The 23,132-nt window shown below is 37.3% G+C and overlaps 1 protein-coding gene across 1 annotated transcript in view; it reads right to left on the bottom strand.

Annotated features, from left to right (window-relative positions):
- The window catches only part of Clpx (caseinolytic mitochondrial matrix peptidase chaperone subunit X), a 36,242-nt gene extending 19,328 nt beyond the window's left edge, over positions 1-16,914 (bottom strand). Inside the window, exons 1-4 of the mRNA XM_026384909.2 lie at positions 16,638-16,914; positions 10,464-10,624; positions 9,798-9,915; positions 585-739 (exon numbers count right to left, since the gene is read on the bottom strand). Of these exons, the coding sequence (XP_026240694.1) occupies positions 585-739; positions 9,798-9,915; positions 10,464-10,624; positions 16,638-16,716 (513 nt within the window). The 5' untranslated portion in view covers positions 16,717-16,914. The remainder of the gene's footprint in view (positions 1-584; positions 740-9,797; positions 9,916-10,463; positions 10,625-16,637) is intronic.
- Between the last annotated feature and the right edge of the window lie 6,218 nt (positions 16,915-23,132).

Here is a 23,132-nt window from a genome sequence, read left to right on the forward strand (position 1 = left end):
TAATAATCATCCAAATATATTTCATTAATACTAAGTATGGTAATCATGACAAGGGAAAAAGCAATGGACTCCAAATGTAAATTCCAAGTACTAAATCTCAGTAACAATTAGATACAGCCTACAGTAAGAACTTATAGGTCTGGGGTTGTGCGGCCCAGTGGTAGAGCACTTGCCTGGCACATGTGAGGCATTGGGTTTGATTCTGAGAACTACATAAAAATAAATAAATAAAGGTATCTTATTTCATAATAAAGACACATGTCCATCTATAGCTTTTGAAAAAGAACTTATAGCTAAGCATAGTGGCACACACCAGTAATTCTAGTGACTTGGGAATTCTGGGGCAGCCAGCCTCTAAAACTAAGTTAAACCCTCCTGTCTCAAAATAAAAAGAATTATAAAAAGGACTGAGGATAAAGCTTAGTGGTAGAGCATACTGGGTTCAGTTCCTGGTAACAACAACAAAAAAAATTACAATACTTATTTACATACCAGTGTTAGGATTCAGTATAAACATGAGAGAGGAAAATAATGTAATGTTTCCAAGACAAAATACTTATAAAAGACCAAGCTAAAACCTATACCTTCTTAGGGGGAGGAGGAGGTTTCTGTTGGAATGCCAATTTTACAGCTTCTGCAGCTGATTCTGGTTCTTTAATTATGCTTTTCTTTGAGTCTGCTTCAGATAGGACAACAAAAAAATGATGGCATTTTTCACACTTTACAAAGCGGGTGGATGCTGAAAAAGAAAACAGAAATCAGCAAAGGAACATTTAAAAATAATCCCAATAGTGTTTTTTAACCTTAAAAACTCACTGTAGACTGCATGACCAATGTGATTCTACAAACATGTATCATCAGAAAAATGAGAAATTATACTGCATTTATGTATGACATATCAAAGTACATACATGCATTCTACTGTCATGTATAACTAACTCGAACAAATTTTAAAAATTAAAAACAAAAACAAAAACAAAAGACTCAGGTAAATGAAAATTTATGCAGTGACAAAAAGTAAGCTACAGTTCACTCCACTAGCCATGATAATAGCCTCATGTATATAATAAGTATATTACAAGGACAGATGAATTCAGTAAACTCTTTATTCATTTTACTAGGTTGCTTCCATTTTGTGATATATTTCATTTTGAGATTATTTCAACTTCCTGTTCATTAAAGACAGTTTCAAAAACCACTTTGAGAATATTGAGAAATCATATTTTACTAAGTATTTGAATGAACAGTGAACAAAAGTCAAGCACAAATAGATTAAAGTATTTTTCCAATGTTTTATTATGAAAAATTCCAAACTGTGACTTGGTAAACATTTCAAAGTATTTCATAATTTACCCTAATTACTCCACTAATTCTAATTTTTCTTTATTTTTCCCCCAGTGCTGGGAATCAAACCCAGGACCTCATGCATGCCAGACAAGCACTCTACCACTGAGCCACATCCCCAGCCTCTAATTCCTATTTTTTCTGATTGAAAAATCACTAAGAAACTAACAAAATAACCTTGGTTATATTGATTTGATTTAAAGATAATCATAGTTTTTGAAAGCAACAAAATGAGGATAAAATGGGCTTCAAAAGCATCAGCTATAGTTTATCTTTTTTAATATTTATTTTTTAGTTACAGATGGATACAATATCTTTATTTTTTATTATGTGGTGCTGAGGATCCAACCCAGTGCCTCATACATGCTAGGCAAGAGCTCTACCTCTGAGCCACAACCTCAGCCCTATAGTTTATCTTGTGTTAAACCAAAAGTGACTTTTCCCCCCATTTCTCTTTTTTTAAAATTTGGCTATATATGTAATGTAGACTTATGGACATGTTTTTGACATTCTCCAAGCCTAATCCTGTAACCAGGGACCTCAGAAAGCAGCATGGTAGAGCATCCCATATAAGTGCATATAATGAATACAGATTTGGTATGTCTAGATAATACAATTTTGTGGGATATTTGTGTGTGTGTGTGTGTGTGTGTGTGTGTGTGATCCAGTTAGATAGGTAAAAAACAAAAGACAAAATGAATTTTAAGAAAAACTGAAAATTTTTCTTCTTTGGGAAAATTATAAATAGTAATACCTATCCATAATTACCAAGCAAGCAAATCTAATAACTGACAAGCACACCTAATCTTCACAAAATAATTTAAATGAGGGCTGGGGCTGTGGCTCAGTGGTAGAGCACTTGCCTAGCATGTGTGAGGCACTGGGTTCAATTCTTAGCACCATATATGAGTAAGTAAAATAAAGGTCCATTGACAACTAAATAATATTTTTAAAATAATAATGTGAATGAAAAGAATAGAAAACTACATATTTAAAAAAATAGAACTCACTATTAAATCAATCAATTTAATTTTTATTTTTCCAATCTTAAACACAAGGCAATTAAAGAAAACAACCTGGATAAATTCTAGCATAAAACTTTAAACTCAGGGCTGGGATTGTGGCTCAGCGGTAAAGTACTCGCCTAGCAGTGCAAGGCACTTAGTTCGATCCTCAGCACCACATAAAAATAAATAAAGATACTGTGTCCAACTAAAAAATAAATATTTTTTAAAAATTTAAATTCCAGGAGAGCTCATACATGTTTTCTATTTAATGATCACCTATAAATGTTAACCTAAAGAAAAAGATTGAGCCAGTCCAAGTACTTGCAATTAACACAAGCCCAAATGCGTAACCACCATTTCCCATCAATGGGAAAAGAGCCAACACCTTATTTTATAATGAGGCAACGATTTACAACTGTTACTGATGGTAAACAAGGAAAGAAGGGGCAGAGACACCTCTGATCTAGTTTGGGCTGTGTGACAGGAAAATCTGGCCTAAGAACATAAGAACAAAATATTTCTCCAAGATAAATAGGTCAAAGGGAAAGAGATTAAACATCAACATATCACATCTCTCTTTGCTTGCTGTGGAAAGACTGTTTAAATTCAACTTGAATACTGTATTTGCAATATAATTTTACAGTGAAACATGTTCCACATATACCCAAGTTCAAGGAATGAATTTTATTTATCAAAATGCTACATAAGGATCAAGAGTACTCAGTAAATTAAAGCTGAAGAAATTGATGTAGCTTGTGAATTCATTGTTATTCAATAAATTCTGACATTGTTGAAAGACAAAAAAAATGCTACATAAGGAAAAAATATAAGAATTTAAAGGCTTTTTTTTTTTTTTAATTCCTGAAGGGAAGGGCACAAAATTTAATTTTGTTAAATTACCAAATATATGCACTTTTTCCCTTTAAATGATTACTACAAATATCATACTTTAGTCCTTTCTATAATACTGACACCAAAAATATGTTTGCAGAATATGCCAAAAACAAGAGCGACCACCTTAGTGAAACCTTCTCAGAAGATTTTTTTCTTTCTTTCTTTTTTTCTTCGGTTTTTGTTTCTGTTTTGTGTTTTCTGTGTGTGGTGCTGGGAATGAAATAACACACTTATGCATGCTAGGCAAGTGGTCTACCACTGAGTTACACCCTCAAAACCGGGAGATTTGTTTAAATCAAAGTTCCTCATGATTCCAAATACATTTCAAGGTCCAAAATAAAATCTTCAAGCCAATGTAATAATGATTAATACAAACCTCAACAGACACATAAGTACAGTAAGCCTTCATAAGTATTACATAAATAAAAATAACTAAAGCTCTATCTTAAATAAAAGAAACTTCTTGTTTGATAAATTATTTTTAATAGATAAAAGAAAATTTAAGAATACATAGCATATTAGTCCTTATAATAAAAACATTCTTAGATTTTCTTTTTACTTCCCTAATTTCTGATTATTTTCTACATATTCATATGGTACCTATACAAATTGTATTTTATTTCCACAACACCAAACAAGAATACCTGATGTCAATATTAGCTAAGAAAACAGCAAAATCTCTACAACTATTCTCGTAAGATGGACGTATACTTCAGGACCCATGAGCTAAAATAGTTTTCGCATTTTTAAAAAACTTAAAAATGACAACAAAAGTCATAAAAAATTCAAATCTAAGTGTTTACATACAAAATTTCATAGGAGCAGCCACATTTATTCATTTACATTGTCTACTTTTGCTTCTGCACTTTAATTGCAGAGTAGAATAGTTGTAACAGAGACCAAATGTCCCATACAGCCCAAAATATTTACTATCTGGCCTTATACAGTAAAAATTTGTTGACTTATGCTATACTTATACATTTAAAAGAAAAAACTACAAACTGCGAAATATGATGTATTAAGAACTATGTAATGTTTTGAACGACCAACAATAAAAGAAAAAAAGAAAAAATTACCCACCGAAAGAATACTTGCAAATCATGTATGTGGATATGGGTCTAGCTTCAAAAATATATGAAGAACTCTTCAACAAGAAGATAACCCAATTTTTAAATGGACAAAGGATTCAAATAGCTATTCTTCCAAAAAAGATACACAAATGGCCAATAATCACATGAAAAAATTTTGATCATCATTAGTCACCAGGGAAATACAAATTAAAAACCACCATTGAATATTATTAAACAGCCACTATGAATAAAAAGTAAGCAATAAAGAAGATGTGGAGAAACTGGAATCTTCATATACTGATCAATTGTAAAACAGCAAAAATGCTGTAAAAAACAGTCTGGAAATTCTATAAAAACTAAACAGTTACCAGCTGACTCAGAAATTCCATTCCTATCTACCCAAAAGAAGTAAAAATGTATGTCCACATAAAAACTTATGCATGAATGTTCATAGAAACATTACTCACAATAGCCAATGAGAAGAAACAATCCAAATGTTCATTAAAAGATGCATGGCTAAAAATGGGATCTTTTCAGCCACAAAAGACAATGAGGGGCTGGGGTTGTGGCTTAGCAGTAGAGTGCTCACCTAGCATATGCGAGGCACTGGGTTTGATCCTCAGACCATATAAAAATAAATAAATAAAGGTACTTTGTCCAGCTACAACTAAAAAAATAATAATAATACATATTTTTTTAGAAAGACAATGAAATATGGGGCTGGGGTTATGGCTCAGTGGTAGAGCACTTGCCCTGCATGCATAAGGCACTGGATTCGGTCCTCAGCACCACATAAAAATAAATAAATAAAGATATATATAAAAAAAAGACAATGAAATATTGATACACGCCACAACTGGGATGAACATTGAAAATATGCTAACTGAAAGAAACCAAACAAAAATGCCATCTATTGTATAATACCACTATGAAATATCCAGAACAGACAAATTCAGAGACAGAAACTAGGTTAATGGTTGCCATGGCTAGGAGAAGAGGAAGGTGAAAAATGACTACTAAGGGCTGTGAGATTTCTTTCTAGGATGATGAAAATGTTCTGGAATTAGAGAATTCATTGTACAACTTAGGAATATATTAGTCACTGAACTGTATGTTTTAAAATGATGAATTGTATCATATGTAAATGAATTAAAAATCTTAAAAAGTGAAAGAATGAAGCCTACATGTATTGATATATATTATTCTCAAAACATTGCTTTTAGGGGGTCTGGGGATATAGCTCAGTTGGTAGACTGCTTGCCTTGCATGTATAAGGCCCTGTGTTCAAATCCCACCACCACACACAAAAAAGTATTATCTGATATCATTATATGAAGGGATTATAAATACGATATGAACCTCTCTTAAGAAGGCATAAATTAATTGCTGCTTAAGATACTATAGAGTGGGCTGGAGATGTGGCTCAGTGGTAGCGCGCTCGCCTGGCATGCGTGCGGCCCGGGTTCGATCCTCAGCACCACATACCAACAAAGATGTTGTGTCTGCCGAGAACTAAAAAATAAATATTAAAAAATTCTCTCTCTCTCTCCTCTCTCACTCTCTCTTAAAAAAAAAAAAAAAGATACTATAGAGTATGTATCTCTTTAATAAGAAGTTTGCCTAAAAGAATTCCAGAAAGACAAAACATTGCTTTTAGTGAAGAGAAGCAATTTGCAAAATATATGAAAAACAGACCACTTATATTTTTTCAAAAAGCATTATGTTCAATAAAGATATATTTCCAAAACCTTAACTTTATCTATAATGTCTAATTTTTTTAAATGATTATATATATGTATTCAAGTAATTTAAAATAATGAAAAAAATTTTTTTTAATTTTTTTTAGTTGTAGATGGACACAATTTTTTTTTTTTTTTAATCTTTATTTCTTAGTTTTTGGCGGGCACAACATCTTTGTTTGTATGTGGTGCTGAGGATCGAACCCGGGCCGCACGCATGCCAGGCGAGCGCGCTACCACTTGAGCCACATCCCCAGCCCCTGGACACAATATTTTTATTTATTTTTATGTGGTGCTGAGGATTGAATCCAGTGCCTCACATGTGCAAGGCAGGTGCTCTACCACTGAGCTACAGCTCCAGCCCCTGAAAAAAATTTTTAAATGAACAATTACCTAAATGAGCCATTCACAAAGGAATTACAAGTGACCAAAAAGCAAGAAAAAAGATGTTTACATACTTACTAGTATATAAGTGAAGATTTAAACAAAATAACCTGAGACCAGACAAAACTCTTTAGGATGAAGATGACACAGGTTTTAATGTGTACACACAGGTCCTTGGCATTCAAAAAAGACACATTCTGAAGAGATTTTTTATTGTGGGTAGGCAAAAACAAGAGAAGAAAGGCTTGTTATACTCCAAGGCCTGTAAGTAAAGCTCCAAGGAGAGGAAACGGTGTCATAGTCATCTGTATTTTCTGAGCCTGGCAGTTATATGACTCAACAGTTGTTTGCTTGGTAAATTATGTATAAGTGCAAACTCTTCTTTTTACTCTTTTCTTTCATATTTTCTACTTCCAAGTCCCCACCTCCAATTAGAATTCCCAAAGGAAATAAGCCTCAGCTTTGAATTGATTATAGTAAAGTAGTGTTTCCACCCTTGGTCTGACTGTTAAACACAGATTTGAGGACCCCTCTCAACATCTACAGATCTTAATCTCTAGGGAAGAAGCCTTGAAATCTCTGTTTAAAAGTTACCCACGGTGGTTAATTACAAACTGGCAAGGTTTGAAAACATAAAAGAGAAATATTTAATCCCAAGAGGAGCTAGTTTACCCCTAAAGAATCTTCAATTGGTAAGAATGAATGGGGTAGAAACTTCTGAAAAGCAAATTTTCACAGCTATGTGAACTAAAGCCTCAGCTTCTTCATTTATAAAAATGAAGATATTTTCTGGCTTAAGAAAAGTGAGGTTGCAAGATAAAATTATATATGTTGCATTTACTAAATTTAGTCTCTTTCTTGGCATTTACTAAATTTAGCCTCTTTCCCTTCTACTCTAAGAAATTATTCTTTGGGTCTATAAAGATTGAACTTGTTCCCTGAAAAAAGAAGAAAAGAAATATTTCCTGATTAAAATATACATGAAATTGTTCCAATAAATAAACTGAGCAATTCTCAGATTCTAGAATTGTAGTATATCACATTTTGTGTGTGTGTGTGTTGCTGGGAAACTTACTGAGCTATATCCCCAGACCCTCACATCAATTTTTTTTTTTTTTTAAGAAACTTTTATCATTTGGTTCTACCACTTTCATTGTTTATGGCAATCCAAATTAAATCATTCAGACTGCTTTTTCTGATACTCACAAAGATCTCTGATACTCCAGCTATGAAATGGAATCATTTTAAAAGTCTTTCCAAAACTGGGACTGGGGATTTTGTTTAGCAGCAGAATACTCGATTAGCATGCTCAAGGCCATGGATTCAATCCCCAGCACCACAAAAAAGAAAAAAAAAAAAGGTTCAAAACTGTAAAAACATGCTATGTATAGTACTCTTTCATATGGTGGTCAATTAATACTAATGGTAAATGTGAAATGGTAATTAAAGCCTCAATATTAGGGTTACAACATGGAGAATCTTCTCTAGCTAATCACAAAAAGTGAGAGTCCTACCAAACCCAGCCATCAGCTTTTTTTTTTTTTTACCACTGAACCGTACAGAAAGGCTGACATAGTCGCACAATGTAATTTACCCTTGAGTCATTACTTCAATTCTAAACCATATGGCAATGAGTTAATTGATTATTTGATAGACTAAAGAAAACATCTGCCAGGCATGGTGACAGACACCTGTCATCCCAGTGGCTTGGGAGGCTGAGGCAGGAGGATCGCGGATTCAAAAGTCAGCTCAGCAACTTAGCAAGCTCCAAACAACTTAGCAAGACCCTGTCTCAAAATAAAAAATAAAAAGAGCTGGAGATGTGGCTCAGTGGTTAAGCACCCTTGGGTTCAATCCCTAGTACCAATAAATAAATAAACAAACAAATAGAAAAATATCTGTACTTGCACCTTTGTATTTCAGACACTCACAGCAAAAGTTGAATAGTTGATCTCTCCCGTCTCTTGAGTGAATCATTAATAAATATCTGACACTTCCTAGAATTAAGGGCTTACTCCTCTAGAGAGTTCAGAGAAGGAAATTACCTTAATATTTGAATGACTGATCTTTTAGTTAATGAAATGTTTAATAGTTATTTGGAAAATGTTATAATAAATATAGAATAAGTTGGGCTGGAATTGTAGCTCAGCAGGAGAGTACTTGCCTAGCACATGCAAGGCCCTGGGTTCGATCCTCAGCACCACATAAAAATAAATAAAAGTATTGTGTCCAACTACAACTAAAAAATAAAAATCCAAATTTAAAATAATACACAGAATCAAAATAAAGATTTGGAGGGGTACTGTGATTGAATCTAGAGGTGTTTTATCACTGAGCTCCATCCCCAGTCCTTTTTTTTTTTTAATGGGGGCAGGGGTGGTGGTGGTACCCGGGATTTAACTCAGGGGCACTTGACCACGAGCCACATCCCTAGCCGTATTTGAGAAATGTTATAATAAATACAGAATAAGTTGGGCTGCAGTTGTAAAATTTTGTATTTTATTTAGAGACAGGGTCTCACTGAGTTGCTTAATGTGTTGCTTTTGCTGAGGCTGGCTTTGAACTCACAATCCTGCTGCCTCAGCCTCCCAAGCCCCTGGGATTACAGGCATGCGCCACCAGACCCAGCCCCAGCCTTTTTTATTTCCATTTTAAGACAGGGTCTCACTAAGTTGCTGAGGCTGGTCTTGAGGTTGCAATCTTCTTGTCTCAGCCTGCCCAGTTGCTGGGATTCCAGGCAGGCACCAATCATACCTAATAAGAAGCAAATATTTTTCCTAAATTCTTTTTTTTTTTTTTTAAAGAGAAAGGAAGGAAGGAAGAGAGGGAGGAAGGAATACGCTCCTATAGAGAAAGGTCTAGGTCTCCATCCCTCTCTTAGAGAGAGAGAGAGAATTTTAATATTTATTTTTTAGTTTTTCGGCGGACACAACATCTTTGTTTGTATGTGGTGCTGAGGATCGAACCCGGGCCGCACACATGCCAGGCGAGCGCGCTACCGCTTGAGCCACATCCCCAGCCCTTTCTTAAATTCTTATACCACAACACAAAGTACTAAAAGCACTAGCGAGTTTTCATATCTGGTGAACATTTAGAGAATCACCTAAGCTCAGGAGCAAAATAACTTTGATATATATAAAATGTATATATTTCTATATATCTAATGACTTAAAAGGAAAGGAGGGGCTGGAGTTGTAGTTCAGTGGTAAAGCACTTGCCTCATATGTATGAGACACTGGGTTCAATTCCTAGCACACATATAAATAAGCAAGTAAAATAAAGGTCCATCAATTAACTAAAAAAATATTTAAAAAAAAAAAAAAGAAGGGGAAAAGAAAAACATCAGAAGTAATACTTACACACAAAGGTCTCTACATGTGTGCACAAGTCACCACATTTAGGACAGCGCAGCTGGTTTCCACCTTTCCCAGAATTCCCAGAGCCTGATTTTTTACTGCTGCCCTCACTCACCGACTTCTAATGTTTGTGGAGGAGGAAACAAGAGTGTCAGATTATTAGTTTCAGGCAATCACTTTATATATACCTTAAATATAAGTGATGTAGCTTATATTTAATCTTATAATTTTTACAATTCCTAGAATGGAATTATCAGCATATAATATCCTTACTATCATTAGTTATCAAAAGAGCTATTTACCACAAAAAATCAAAACACGTGTATTAATCTGTTGTTGTTTTTTTTACCCAGTATGTGCAAGCATGTATAATAAAGAGTTTTCTTTCGATGACTCAATAAGCAATAGAGGAAAATTGTATTTCAGACAGTTATTGACACTGACAGTAAAAGTAGAAGAGTTATGCAGCTTCTTCTACAAGGCAATATAAACCCAGAGGTTATACAGTACTATTATTATATTTAACTATTAAATGAGGGGAAAATGGGGCTATGGATGTTGTTCCACAGCACAGCACTTTCCCAGCATGCCCAAAGCCCTGGGTTCAACCTCTACCACTACAGGGGGAAAAAAAATTTACATGGGTTTCAATAAAAATAAAACAATTACCTTATTTCCATCTCCAGAGCCATCTTTATTTGTCCCATCTTTTGAGGCAAAGTATGCTGGTGTTTCTGAAAAGGTTCTTAGAGGAGCTTGGCGCAGAATCTGAGTTTCAAAGGTCCCAAACCTTCCTAAAACTGGTATGTGAATGCGACTACATGAAATACCTGAAAATAAAAGGAAATCTATCAGTTTACCTAACCAAATATTGACATGCCTTAATAAATCCCCTGGAAACAAAAATCTTTGAGCATAAAAGTGGCAGAAAAGTTAGTTTTCACAGCAATAGAAAACACTAATAAAGAAAACAGTGAGTGATACCATCAGAGGCCAAAGTCCTCTCAAAAAACAACCAGGCCATAGCCTCTGAAAGACTCTTAGTAAGCAAAGAAATTGTTTCTGGTTCTATCCTTTCAAAGTGAGGTAAGACACCCCCCACCTTTGTATAACAATGTGTGGCTCTTTTAAAATGTGAAAGGAGTTCAACATCTGCTTTACCTGTAGGTTTTATTAAAAGACCATTTGTGCCCTATATTTTTATATAAATAAGCATGTGAGAGCAACAGCTGTGTCTTTGATTACATGGGGGTAATATATAAGACAAAGTAAACAAATTTCAATTATTCTTTTTAAAAATTATGTGTTATTCCACTTATGAGGTACTTACTAGTCAAAGTTATAGAAATAGAAAAAGGAATGGTGGCTGTTAGGGAATGGAAGAACTGAAAGTTATTGTATCAATGGTTATAGAGTTTTAGTTTTATAAGAAAAGAGTTATGGTGATGGCTGTACAACATTGTGAATGTACTTAATTGGAGGAAAAGCAATCTAATGTACTATTCATTAAAGCATCCATATTAATGAAATATTTCAATATAAAGCATTGAGCAAACTAATCTGGGAGTTTTAATCCTTTTTGTGACATGAATCTCTTGGGCAGTATGATGTAGCCTTTGGATTGATCTCTTTCCAGAATAATGTTTTTTAAATGCATAAAGTATAGAACAAAAGAAATTAATTATACTGAAGTACTTATCAAATTATTTTTTTTGGACTAGGAATATGGCTCAGTGATTAGCATGCACAAGGCCCTGGGTTAGGTCCTTAGCATCACTGGAAGAAAAAAAGAACTTAAAATATGCTTCTTTATTTACAAAATTAAATAAGCGCTAACAATTCTTTTAATAACTACTATGATTTTGAAGTAATAAAAAGTACAAACAATATTTTGAGATATCAGCAACTATAATGTGATATGAAAATACTTGAGATTTTGACTAATGACAAATTCACAAATACTTCTAAGACTACTGTGATTTGTTGCTATATTCATAATTAAAGGAAATAGTATATTTCAGTTAGAGACTACTGAAAACAAAGTTCACGGAATCTCTGAATCCTATTCATAGACCCCTTGGGAACCATGAACTTCAGGTGAAGAACCCCTGAAAGCCAAAAAAGGTAAGTATTTTTGTAAAGTATATTTTGCAAGACTACTTGGCAACAATGATAAAAGCCAGTTAAAAGTTAAACTATTTACAAAACTTCTGTCAAGCAGATAAAGCTTTCTGAGTTTCAGGACAACTGCTTTTAAAAATAAATATTAGAATTAGATACATCCAATTTAGGGCTATTAAGAAGTAGAAGTAGAAGGGTAGTTTACTCAAATTTTAAATACTATACTTGACTCTTGAACTAAGGAGTCTCCAAAAACATAAAAATGATTAATCTTAAATACATGAATGTTTTAGAAATAGTGTGAAAGAATTAAAAATTACCATCTATTTCAGTGCAAGTGTGTAACAGTTGGTGAAATAGTAAATCAAGTTAAATTCTTCCTCAAAAACTTGGTCTTTGGCTGGGCACAGTGGCACATGCCTGTAATCCCAACTACTCAGGAGGCTGAGACTGAAGGATCACAAGTTTGAGTAACTTTGTGAGACCCTGTCTTAGAATAAAAAAATAAAGAAGGGCTGGAGATGTAACTCAGTGGTAGAGCACACCCCTGGGTTCAACCCCCAGTATCACAAAACAAAAACAAAATGGTCTCTAATTTCTAACACAAATTGAAAAAATTTTTTTCAACAATAACTCAAAAATAATAACAGCAACTTCACAGATGTTTTCCCCATTTATTTAATATTTTTCTTTTTTTTTAAATATTTATTTATTTATTTATTTTTTAGTTATTGGCGGACACAACATCTTTGTTTGTATGTGGTGCTGAGGATCGAACCCGGGCCGCACGCATGCCAGGCGAGCGCGCTACCGCTTGAGCCATATCTCCAGCCCCTTAATATTTATTTTTCAATTGTAGTTGGACACAATACCTTTATTGTGTCCAAGGCCTCGCACATGATAGGCAAGCGCTCCACCACTGAGCCACAATCCCAGCCCAATTTCCCCCATTTATTAATCTCAAATTTCCATTTTATGCTCAAACTATTGTTTCGGGAGCTCTGAATATTTTTAATAAAGTAATATCTTTCCTCACGTTTAAAAATGTTTGATGGGGGGCTGGAGTTGTGGCTCAGTGATAGAGCACTTGCCTAGCATGTGTGAGGCCCTCGGTTCGATTCTCAGCACTGCATATAAATAAAGGTCCATCAACAGCTAAAAAAAAAAATTTTTTTTAAATGTTTGATGGATTTTCATTAAAGACATTCTGCTACCCAAGAAAAATCTTCGACCTTGTTTTTTTGTGTGTGTGGGTGTGGGTGTGTGTGTGTGTAGAGTCAGGGATTGAACCTGGCCCCCATACATGCTAGCCAAGCGCTCTACCACCAAGTCACACCCCCAGCCAGAGAAATCTTAAAAATTTTTTTGTAGAAACAAGACACACTGGCACCCACCTGTAATCCCAGAGGCTAGGGAGACTGAAACAGAAGGATCACAAGTTTGAAACCAGCCTCAGCAATTTAGCAAGACCCTAAGCAACTTAGCAAGACCTGGTCTCAAAATTAAACATAAAAAGGGCCAGGATATGGCTCAGTGGTTCAGCACCCCTAATTCAATTCCCAGTACCAAAAAAAGTTTTGTGAGAGACTCTGAATTCAATTCCAAGCCCTGCAGGAGGTGGAGGGTATTTTACAATGCCAGAAATAAAGATGCTCCCTCGTTTATTCATTTTGCCTTATTTAATTTGTATTATATTAGAGTGGAAAGAGAGAGAGAGAATTAAAATCTAGCTCAAATGTGAAATAAGCTAGACTCAGAAAATCAAGGGTGAATATTTTCTCTCACATGAGGAAGCTACAGAGGAAAAAAAAAAGAATAAAAAAGGATCTCACTAAAAATCAAAAGACCAATAAGGAAGATTGAAAGGGAAGGAGAAAGCAAAGGGAAGTACTGAGGAACAAAATTGACCAAATTATGCTACGTCCACATATATATGACTATTTCACAATGAATCCCGCTTTTATATATAATTATAATGCACTAATTAAAAAAAATAATAATAGGGGCTAGGCATATAGCTCACAAGGGTGTTTGCCTAGCATACACAGGCCCTGGGTTCAATCCTCAGCACCATAAAAACAATAATAATGATAATAATAACAATAAAAAAGAAGGCCAGTAGAAGAGGTATCTGGGGGAGTGAAATTGATCAAATTGTATTAGATGCATGCATAAATATGTCACATTGACTCCCACTATGATGTACAATTATAATGTACCAACAAAACAAAATCTAGCTAAAAGTTTCAAGGTAGGTCCATTCCATAACTATTATGAAAATTATAGATGCTAACATATTTGAGTTCTTCACTTACACCCTACATTTCTAGTCTTAAAACAGCCACATTCAGACCAAGCATTGTCATTCAAAAAAATTTTAAATGGAATCAAGCATTTCTTAATGCACATATTTGGAATGCAAAATATATTAAATATACATCACAACTGGAAAACACTAGCAAAAAAATTTTAAATTTCTACTTTATTATAGCTTTATTATAGCTTTCATATTCAAAGAGAATAGTGCAGAAAAACACATTAAATTTGATATACATAGCTCATCAGGAAAAGAAAACAGATCCAGTATCAAATGCAACAAATTACTAAGCTTTCAAACTATCATTTGAAAAATTTTAAGTATAGCTTGGTAGGCCCATCATAATAGAAACTATTCCAGAAGTTCTGAAATTACCACTTCTATTCTTAACTCTTTAAACTGAGAATTCTCCCACCATCTCATTAGAAAATTATAAGTATTTTGATGAGAAATTCTTAACTCTAATGTGTATAAGAATAAATAATAAAATTTAATCCTGATTTTTCTCTTTCCCCTCTTCCTCTTTCCAAGATTCTCAAATAAAAGCAATCCTCCTGGTATTAAGTCCCCTTTCTTGTAGCCTATATATAGAGACTTTCTACAATAAAAAATAAACATTTCAGTCACATTTGGTGTTGCACACCTGTAGACCCAGCACTCAGGAGGCTAGAGTAGGATCACTTGTACTGGAGTTAAAACCAGCCACTTCATTAGGGAAAACATAGCCACTTCATTAGGGAGAAAAAAAAAAAAAATACATAGTTAAAGCTTGGGAAAGTCTTAAATGTGTAAACCATCTGCCCATTTCATAAAAATATTAAATTCTATGATACTGGGTGCTATCTCATATTTGAAGCTTAGCTTACTCCTTTTCAATGAAAACAATAGTTCTGTATTTCTGAAACCCCCTGGCAAAATATTAATGGATACAGAAATAGATAATAAGCCATTGTGTTGATTTACCTGTTGATGTATTTAAATTTTAAGGAAAAACAGTGACGGGTTTGAAATAAATAATTGCCTGTCCTGTGACTCATAGTTTTCAAGGACTCCTGACTAGAACAGATCAAAAACTTTTTCAAAGCAGCTCTGGGGCTATCGTTGTTCTATCTTTTAAAGAAATCTTGCTTTCTATGCTAAAAAAAAAAAAAAAAAGTGCCCCTGCCCCAAAAGAATACCGAAATACTGTATACACGCTAGAAATGCTACTACTGTCTACTCACCACATTTAAACATGAGGGTAAAGACTTATTCAACCACCTCCAGCATCAAAACGTCCTGACACAGAATAGGCCTTCAACAAATGTATGTCAAATAAGTTACAAACATCCGTCGTTTTCAAATGTTTATAAATATTTAAAATACATTTGTTGAAGGCCTATTCTGTGTCAGGACGTTTTAAGGTCCAGCCCTCACATCACTTTACAAAATGCTTCGGCCCACATTACTCTATGTAATAAACTGCCAGGATAGATAGGCATTTAGTAAACAATAAAGTTATAATTAACCAAAAAATTAGGAAAGGGGGAGTTTTATTTATCCAAGGATCATAAACCGACAAAATAAAAAACGAGACGAATTAGTCTGGAAGTTAGTGACAATAACAGGTTCTAGCCTCAAAGATTTGGGGAAGAGAAAGATGGTTTCTTTTTCCGGAATTTCTTGGCTCAAGTGGCATTCTTTCGCAGCTCCTGATAAACAGAGAGGAGAGGTAAACATGAGCCACTCTAAAGATACCAAGACTCAAGTTCGGGGAAGCCAGCAAACGACTTCTGGTATGGCCAAATATTCCAAAAAGAATTCCCCGGTAGTTCCCCCCATCTCCCCGGCTGCTTTCCTGCGGGCCCCGGGCTTTGCCTGGCGCCGCGAAGTATTGCGAGCTCTGTTTGTGTCCGGGTGTTGACCGCCGCACAATGACACCTCGAGTGTTGCGCGGCCTGCGTCCGGACGGCCAGCTGGGCGCCTCGTGAGACCCCAAAGTGACAGCCCCTCACTCTGGCCCTCCCGGTGCCCCCGACAGCCCAAGGGAGGCTCGGCCAGACTCCGGAAGAGAAGCTGCCTTCATAGTCGGCGGCCCCCGAAAGGACCGAGTGGGGTCTCAGGACACTTTTTAATGAGAGGAGCATTTTGTGCCTCATCCAGAGTTCAGACCCCAAACTCTGGAGGCCCGAAAGCGAGCGGTCAGGCAAGAACACAAGGATTTTCTTCAAATTCGAGAAACACCTTCTCCAGAGACTGGTAGAGAGAGCCCCATCCCAAGGGAAAGTGTGGGTAGGTGCTGAGTAGAGCGCCTCACAACTCGCAACCCGCGAGTGAGGAACGACTCGGGGCCTCCCCAGGGTCCCCACCCGCCGCGGGTCCACGCTCCCAGGGCCGAGAGCTCAGACATGGGACTACTTCATTACCTCTCTGCGCGGAGGCGAGCGAGGTGGTGATGAGCCGAGCGGCGGCCGCGCCGCAGGTACAAGCACCGCAGCTGGACATCTCTGCTGGGCCTAGGCCGGGGCTTCGCCCCTTGCTGACCTCTGGATCCCAGCAGTCGGGCTCCTACTCGCGGGGCGCGCTGACTTGGTCCTGAACGGTCCCGCCGGCCCAAGGCCCAGTGCAGGGTTCACCCGCCTGTCAGAGAGGCCTTCGCGCTCTCCGTCTCCCACCGCTGTCTACTCACTACAGTAGACACTTATACCCCCTCCCTTTCCCTCCACCCCCCACCCCCCCGCCTACCGGGCCCGGGGAGCGTGCGCGCGCCTGCGTCCTAGCCCTGGGAGGGGGCGTGGGCACGCGCCGCGTGTGCGTGCGTGAGACACCTACGTGAGGCGAGGAAAGGGGGTGGTGACCTGGGCGCCAATGAGCGCCCTACGGCAAGCGGCTAGCCCCAAGTGTCCCAACGCGGAGTTTTGGCGCCTGCTCCTTCATCCCAGAGTTGAAGAGACACCGAGTGCTGCTACATCAGGAGTTGCCTCAACTTGTTTAGTTAAACTCTTCCCCTGGTCATTTTCAATGGTGGAAGGGAAGGTCAAAATAAGGCAGGTGGCTTGGGGTGGTGGTGGACGGTGTTGAGTGTGTAGCTCAGCGGTAGAGCGTTCTGCAGAGCGTGCACGAGGCCCCGAGTGCACGAGGCCCCGAGTTCAATCCTCAGTGCTCCCCACCGAGTGCACGAGGCCCCGAGTTCAATCCTCAGTGCTCCCCACCGAGTGCACGAGGCCCCGAGTTCAATCCTCAGTGCTCCCCACCCCCAAAATAAAGTGACCTGGCAGCTATTAGCCATTCTATAAATTCCTTCCTTCCTGGATTCCGTATCCTGTGTTGTCTTCTTATCCTTGTTTTCCTTGATAGTGGCATGGGCGTGGTAATTTCACCTGATTCCCACCCCCACAGCTGTTAAGGTGATAGCACCACTTGCTCTTTCAGGCCTAGTGTTGGTAATGCTTTCACTGTTGCTAGTGCTTGAGTTCTTTATAGTTTTTAGAAGGTTTTAAAAATCTGATCACATCCTTAAGTGCCTTAAATCAGTCTCTTCATTAATCCCTCTTTTATTACCCTTTGGGTGCAGTCGGTAGGGCCTGTTTACTCTGGACAGCTAAAGCAGATCAACCTGCTACACTAGGTAGAGGATTGTGAGAAATGAATGAATGAGGCCAGTCTTCTATCTAGGCTGGTGCCAGACTAATTATTTACCTTATATATAAGAATCTGACCAACTCTGAACCCCAGAGTAATTACTAGGTCAGCTTGAATGCCTTTAGTTCTGAGCTTTGGGGAGAGAGGGGTGGAGAGAGTCAAACTGAGGCCAACACCAAGGCATATAAGTCAGTTAGCCCTCATCAGTGTCTCACGAGAAAAATGTGACTTCTAGTTTCCTGGGTCTGGCTATGAAAAAGGGGCACTGGTCTTGGCCCAGATCACACAGTTCTTTTTCTTTTGGGGTACTGACTCCTGCTACTTCCTCAGCTTAAAGTGGCAAACACCAGAAGAGAGCCTAAGTCTTCATTCAGCAAGACCTGATCATTCCCCAGCTACCTTAAGAATTTTGAGAGATGAGAGACTTCACAGTTCCCTTAACCCAGTATTTTCATTTGTTTACTTATATGGTACTGAGGATTGAACTTAGGGCCTTGTGCATGCTAAGCAAGTGCTCTGCCCTTTTTTATTTTGAGACAGTGTCTTCCTAAGTGCCCAGGCTGACCTCAAACTTGGGATCCTCCTGCTTCACCCTCCCAAATAGCTGGGATTAAAGAATGTACCACCACACCCAGCTCCATCCAGTGTTTCAAACCGTGTTCCTAGAATATCGAAGGAGCTATAAAGCTCAGTTGTCATCGTGAGGGCATCAAGTAGATTAACCTCCTCTGCCTTCTACCCTACACCATCCCAATGTCAACCAGAGAATCTCTGTTTTTAACTGTTTCATTTATTCGGGGTTTTGTTTGACAACAGAGTTTTTCTGTTTTGAAACAATGTTTGAAATTGATTGATTGTGGGACATTCTTTCAGGAATGAGCCAGGAGGGCCAATTTAAATTCTTTGCATCCCACCCCACCTTCTCTTTTTCAATTACATGTATGCACATTTCTTTCTCATTAAAAAATAAAGAATAGATTGTTTGCCAACATCTATAGATGGCTGTAAAGCAAGCTGAATAAAAGTGTAGTTAGGTCAAAGCCCAGTTGGGGACACCACTGCTCCAGGAAGCCTTCTCTCTATCTGTTCTAGGGACTTATTCATTCAGTCAACAAATATTTACTGAGCATCAGTTACATACCAGGTGCTGAGAAAATAGAACTGAGCAAATAAAAATGTACCTTTTCTCATGGAGCTTCCATTCTAATGGGAAATATAGGACTATAAGTAAAATAAAAATATATACCAGTGGTATTATGTGGTAATATCTTTATATGTTGTATAATATATATTATTCCCAGAATGACTTGAGCATTGGATTTGATTTATGGGTTGATATTTTGTATGTTTAGCGTTGTGTTCCCAACTGAATGGTGAGCTCTTTGAAAGCAGGTACTTCATTATATACTTGGGACTGAATCCATAGTACTAATTCCATAAATATTTGGATTGAGTCCCAACCATAGTTTTTGTTTACTGGCATGGGTTGGTCATAATATCCTACACATAAGCAGAGCAAATTTCAATTGACAAAGAGGTATTGGTAGACGTATTCTAGAAACTTATTTACAAGGTTTAATGCAAGTGACTGAGTGTCCAGGAAGGAAGTCCCTGGGGTTGCCTGATTAACAGTATAAACTTTGCCCTAGAAAGTACAAAATAAAGTCAGCTGTACACAACTTAGGTTAACCTTTCCTCAGCCATGTGACCAAGAGTCATGTGGCTTTGGCATTGGGCTGGTTGTGATTTCATGACTCAGGCAAAACAAATTTGGTAGTTTCAGTGCATCCTTTTAAAATGTGCTCTGACAAGTAAGAATACCTGGACTATCGGGATTAGCTCCCAAGAAACCTGTATTGGATGACACTTTGTATTAGGTTCTTGGACAATAACAAGCCTTATAGTGGTATTCAAACTGAGGAACTTATACTAGGGGTTCCCAGGAGTTATATGAGCACAGATGGGTGTCAAGTTTAAATAAAATAAGATCTGTGTTTGAAGTGGTTCAAACGTTAAGGACCATTCTTTGGCAACTACTTGAATGTTTGACATAGGAACGTGTTCCATTTTACATGTATACATTCCCTGACCTGCATTCACAGGTTGGGACAGGTCATTTCTCCAGGGTATATCTGAGTAGCCATAAAATGGAGCAGAGCTTGGGTTCTAGACAAAGAGTAATGGAGCTCCAGAGGCATCCTAGGACTTCTGTCTCACTTGGCATTGCATGAATAACCTCTAGTCAGATTTCCATCTGATCATCCTCTCAAGTTCTGGATTCAGAGCACAGGACCATTTGAGATTTTCCTTGTCATAAAGTAGATTCTCTGTCAAGAAAATGATGGCAAATATCAGTGATTACATTCTTTTTTTCCCCCAGGGGTTACATTCTCCCCCCCCCCCCCAGTGGTTACATTCTTATCAGCTCTTTGAAACAGAACATTTCATATCACACATACATTAAGTTGATGATGCTTGAAAGAGAAAGTTAAGTACAGTTTTCCCTTAAATAGTTTCACTGGAGGAACTGACTCCTTTTCTTGAGTTATTTACCTTTTGTGACCTACCTAACTGAAGGCACATAGCTTTTAATGTCTTCATTCTATGCAAAACTAATTTTTTGTTTTATGCTTGATTCTACCTCCCAATATTGTGAATGAGTTTTTCCAAGAAATATTTTTACAGATCAGATGAGGAAACAGGTACATTAAAATGCAAGAACTTGATCAGGGTCACTTAGCAAGCAGAAAGAAAATAGAGCTCAATCTTTTGATTTTAAAACTGATTTTTTCACTCTTTTCTGACTCAAGACTCCGTTCAATAAACATAAAAATCTCATCCTCTCCACCAGAAATTCTGGCACTGCCTTCCTGAGAGCCCTCATTCTGCTGGAAATCATTGTATCTTCTTTTTTTTTTATTTTATTTTTTTAGTTGTCAATTGGTCTTTTTATTTATTTATATGCAGTGCTGAGGATTGAACCCAGGGCCTCACACATGCCATGCAAGTGCTCTACCACTGAGCCACAACTCCAGCCCCTCATTGTATCTTCTGAATAAAAACATTTCTTTTTGATGGCTAAACACTATTCCTTTATATCATCAGACATTAATCATCCCTGGCAAGAAGTAAATATAAATGTTAAGGCACTCAATATTTATATTTTAAACAATAAGGACAGAAGCCAAGTGCAGTGGTACATGCCTGTAATCCCAGCAACTCAGATCCTTCTTCTGAGGCAGAAGGATCACAGTCCAGCCTGAGCAATTTAGAAACAAGCTGTCTCAAAAATAAAATGTAGGCCAGGTATGGTGGTACATGCCTGTTACACTAGTGGCTCAGGAGGCTGAGACAGGAGGATCGAGAATTCAAAGCCAGCCTCAGCAACTTAGCAAGGCCCTAAGCAACTCAGCGAGACTCTGTCTGTAAATAAAATTCAAAAAAGGGCTGAGGATGTGGCTCAGTGGTTAAGCACCCCTGGGTTCAATTCCCAGTACCAATAATTAAATAAATTGATTAAATGTAGAAAAAGGATGAGGGAGAAGGAGAGGTGCTGGGGATGTTGCTCAGTGGTAGAGCACTTACTTAGCATGTACCAGACCCTGGGCTCAATCCCCAATACTGCCAAAAAAAAAAAAAAAAAAGATAACCTGTTATTGGTGTGACATGCAAAATAATTCTGAGCAACTTAGGAAGTCTTGTCTCAAAAAATAAAAGGTGTGTGGAGGATATAGTTCAGTAGTAGAGCAGCCCTGGTTCAATCCCCAGTACTAAAACAAAACAAAACAAAATGAAAAAACCTTTAGAAAATGTTTTCACATTCACATTCTCATCTGATTATCACAACCTGGTGAGATATTGTTGTTAGCACATTCCGGTCTCACAACTGAGAAAATAGACACAGAGGATTTAAGTGACTTGTCCATTATAACAGGAAATCTGAAACTCAAACTAAATCTCCATATGGGTTTCCATTGGTTCCCTATTTCCTCCTCCAAAAGCTGGTGAGATTTTTGGAGTTTGTGAATCTCAACCCTAAAATATTTTACTTTTAGGACTAAAAGGCCATCAATCCAGTATGGCACTGATCCCCCCATCTTCTCTTAAAGAATCCTGGGGTATTCTTATAATCTAAGCCCTTACCCTCAAGATTTTGATAAAGTAGTCTGGATTAAGGCTCAGAAATCTATTCTTTATTGCTAGAATTGTGAAATGCTAAAGTTTACTTGTCAAAGTGGACAAGGTGTATTTTCACTGTGGTGATGGAAGCCTGTGCCTTTATTTCTCAAGGTCTCTTCCTTAGGCTCCCTCCAGTTGCCACCACTTCCACAGGAAGTCGCTGCCTAGCCTTGGTAGCATAAGAAGACCACAGAGGGGGTGCTTATCATTCCCTTGTGCCAGTATTCAGTGCTGGCCTTATAAGATGAAACCACGCCCCACCCCCTTGCCACTGTCCTTCCTCTTGATGCTTTTAGGGAGATGGTCAGCAGATGGCACTAACTCATCATAGTTTCCCTTTGAATTGCTGGTGGAGGAGGCAAGGTTCTTGAAGCTAATTCTGTGGAATGTTTTGGTATATCTAATCTCGTAGCCAGTGCTGATAAATATTTGTTTGTATTCTCTAAAGGACACAAATGTTAGGGGTAGAATCCAGCTGAGTCACTTACCAGCTGTGTGATTTGGGGCTAGTTAACTAATCTCATAAACCTGTTTTGTAACTCTAAAGTGAAGTGCCCTTGACCTAGGATAATGTGAGGAATAATTGATTCTTTAGTTCATAGTACATAGCACATGCTTAATAAATAATAAAGACTATTCTGCTGTACAGTGCTGTACTTTAGTGCCTTCCCTTTATGTCTTTGAAAAAATTTTGCTGGGTATGGTGACTCACTCCGGTAATCACAGCAGCTCTGGAGGCTCAGGCAGGAGGATCACAACTTTAAGGCAAGCTTCAGCAATTTAAGACCATGTTCCAAAAATAAACAAACAAAAGTACTGGCAGTATATCTCAGTGGCAAGTGCCACGCTCCACCCCCATGCCAAGTATGAAATAAATATCTTAATCCCAAGTACAAAATAAATATATTAATCAATCTCAAGTACGAAATAAATATATTAAGTACATAAAAATACCTTTTTAGTAATGATTCTTAACTAGCTTATTGACAATCTCACCTGACTTCATTATAACTATAGCATTATGAGAAATTTGCTTAATTTTAAATGAAAAACTCAGAGAGGTACAAAAGAGAATGTAATTTGGTTTATAAGTCTTTCAA

The sequence above is a fragment of the Urocitellus parryii genome, chromosome 6 (assembly GCF_045843805.1).
Source record: "Urocitellus parryii isolate mUroPar1 chromosome 6, mUroPar1.hap1, whole genome shotgun sequence".
In the NCBI taxonomy this organism is placed as follows: domain Eukaryota; kingdom Metazoa; phylum Chordata; class Mammalia; order Rodentia; family Sciuridae; genus Urocitellus; species Urocitellus parryii.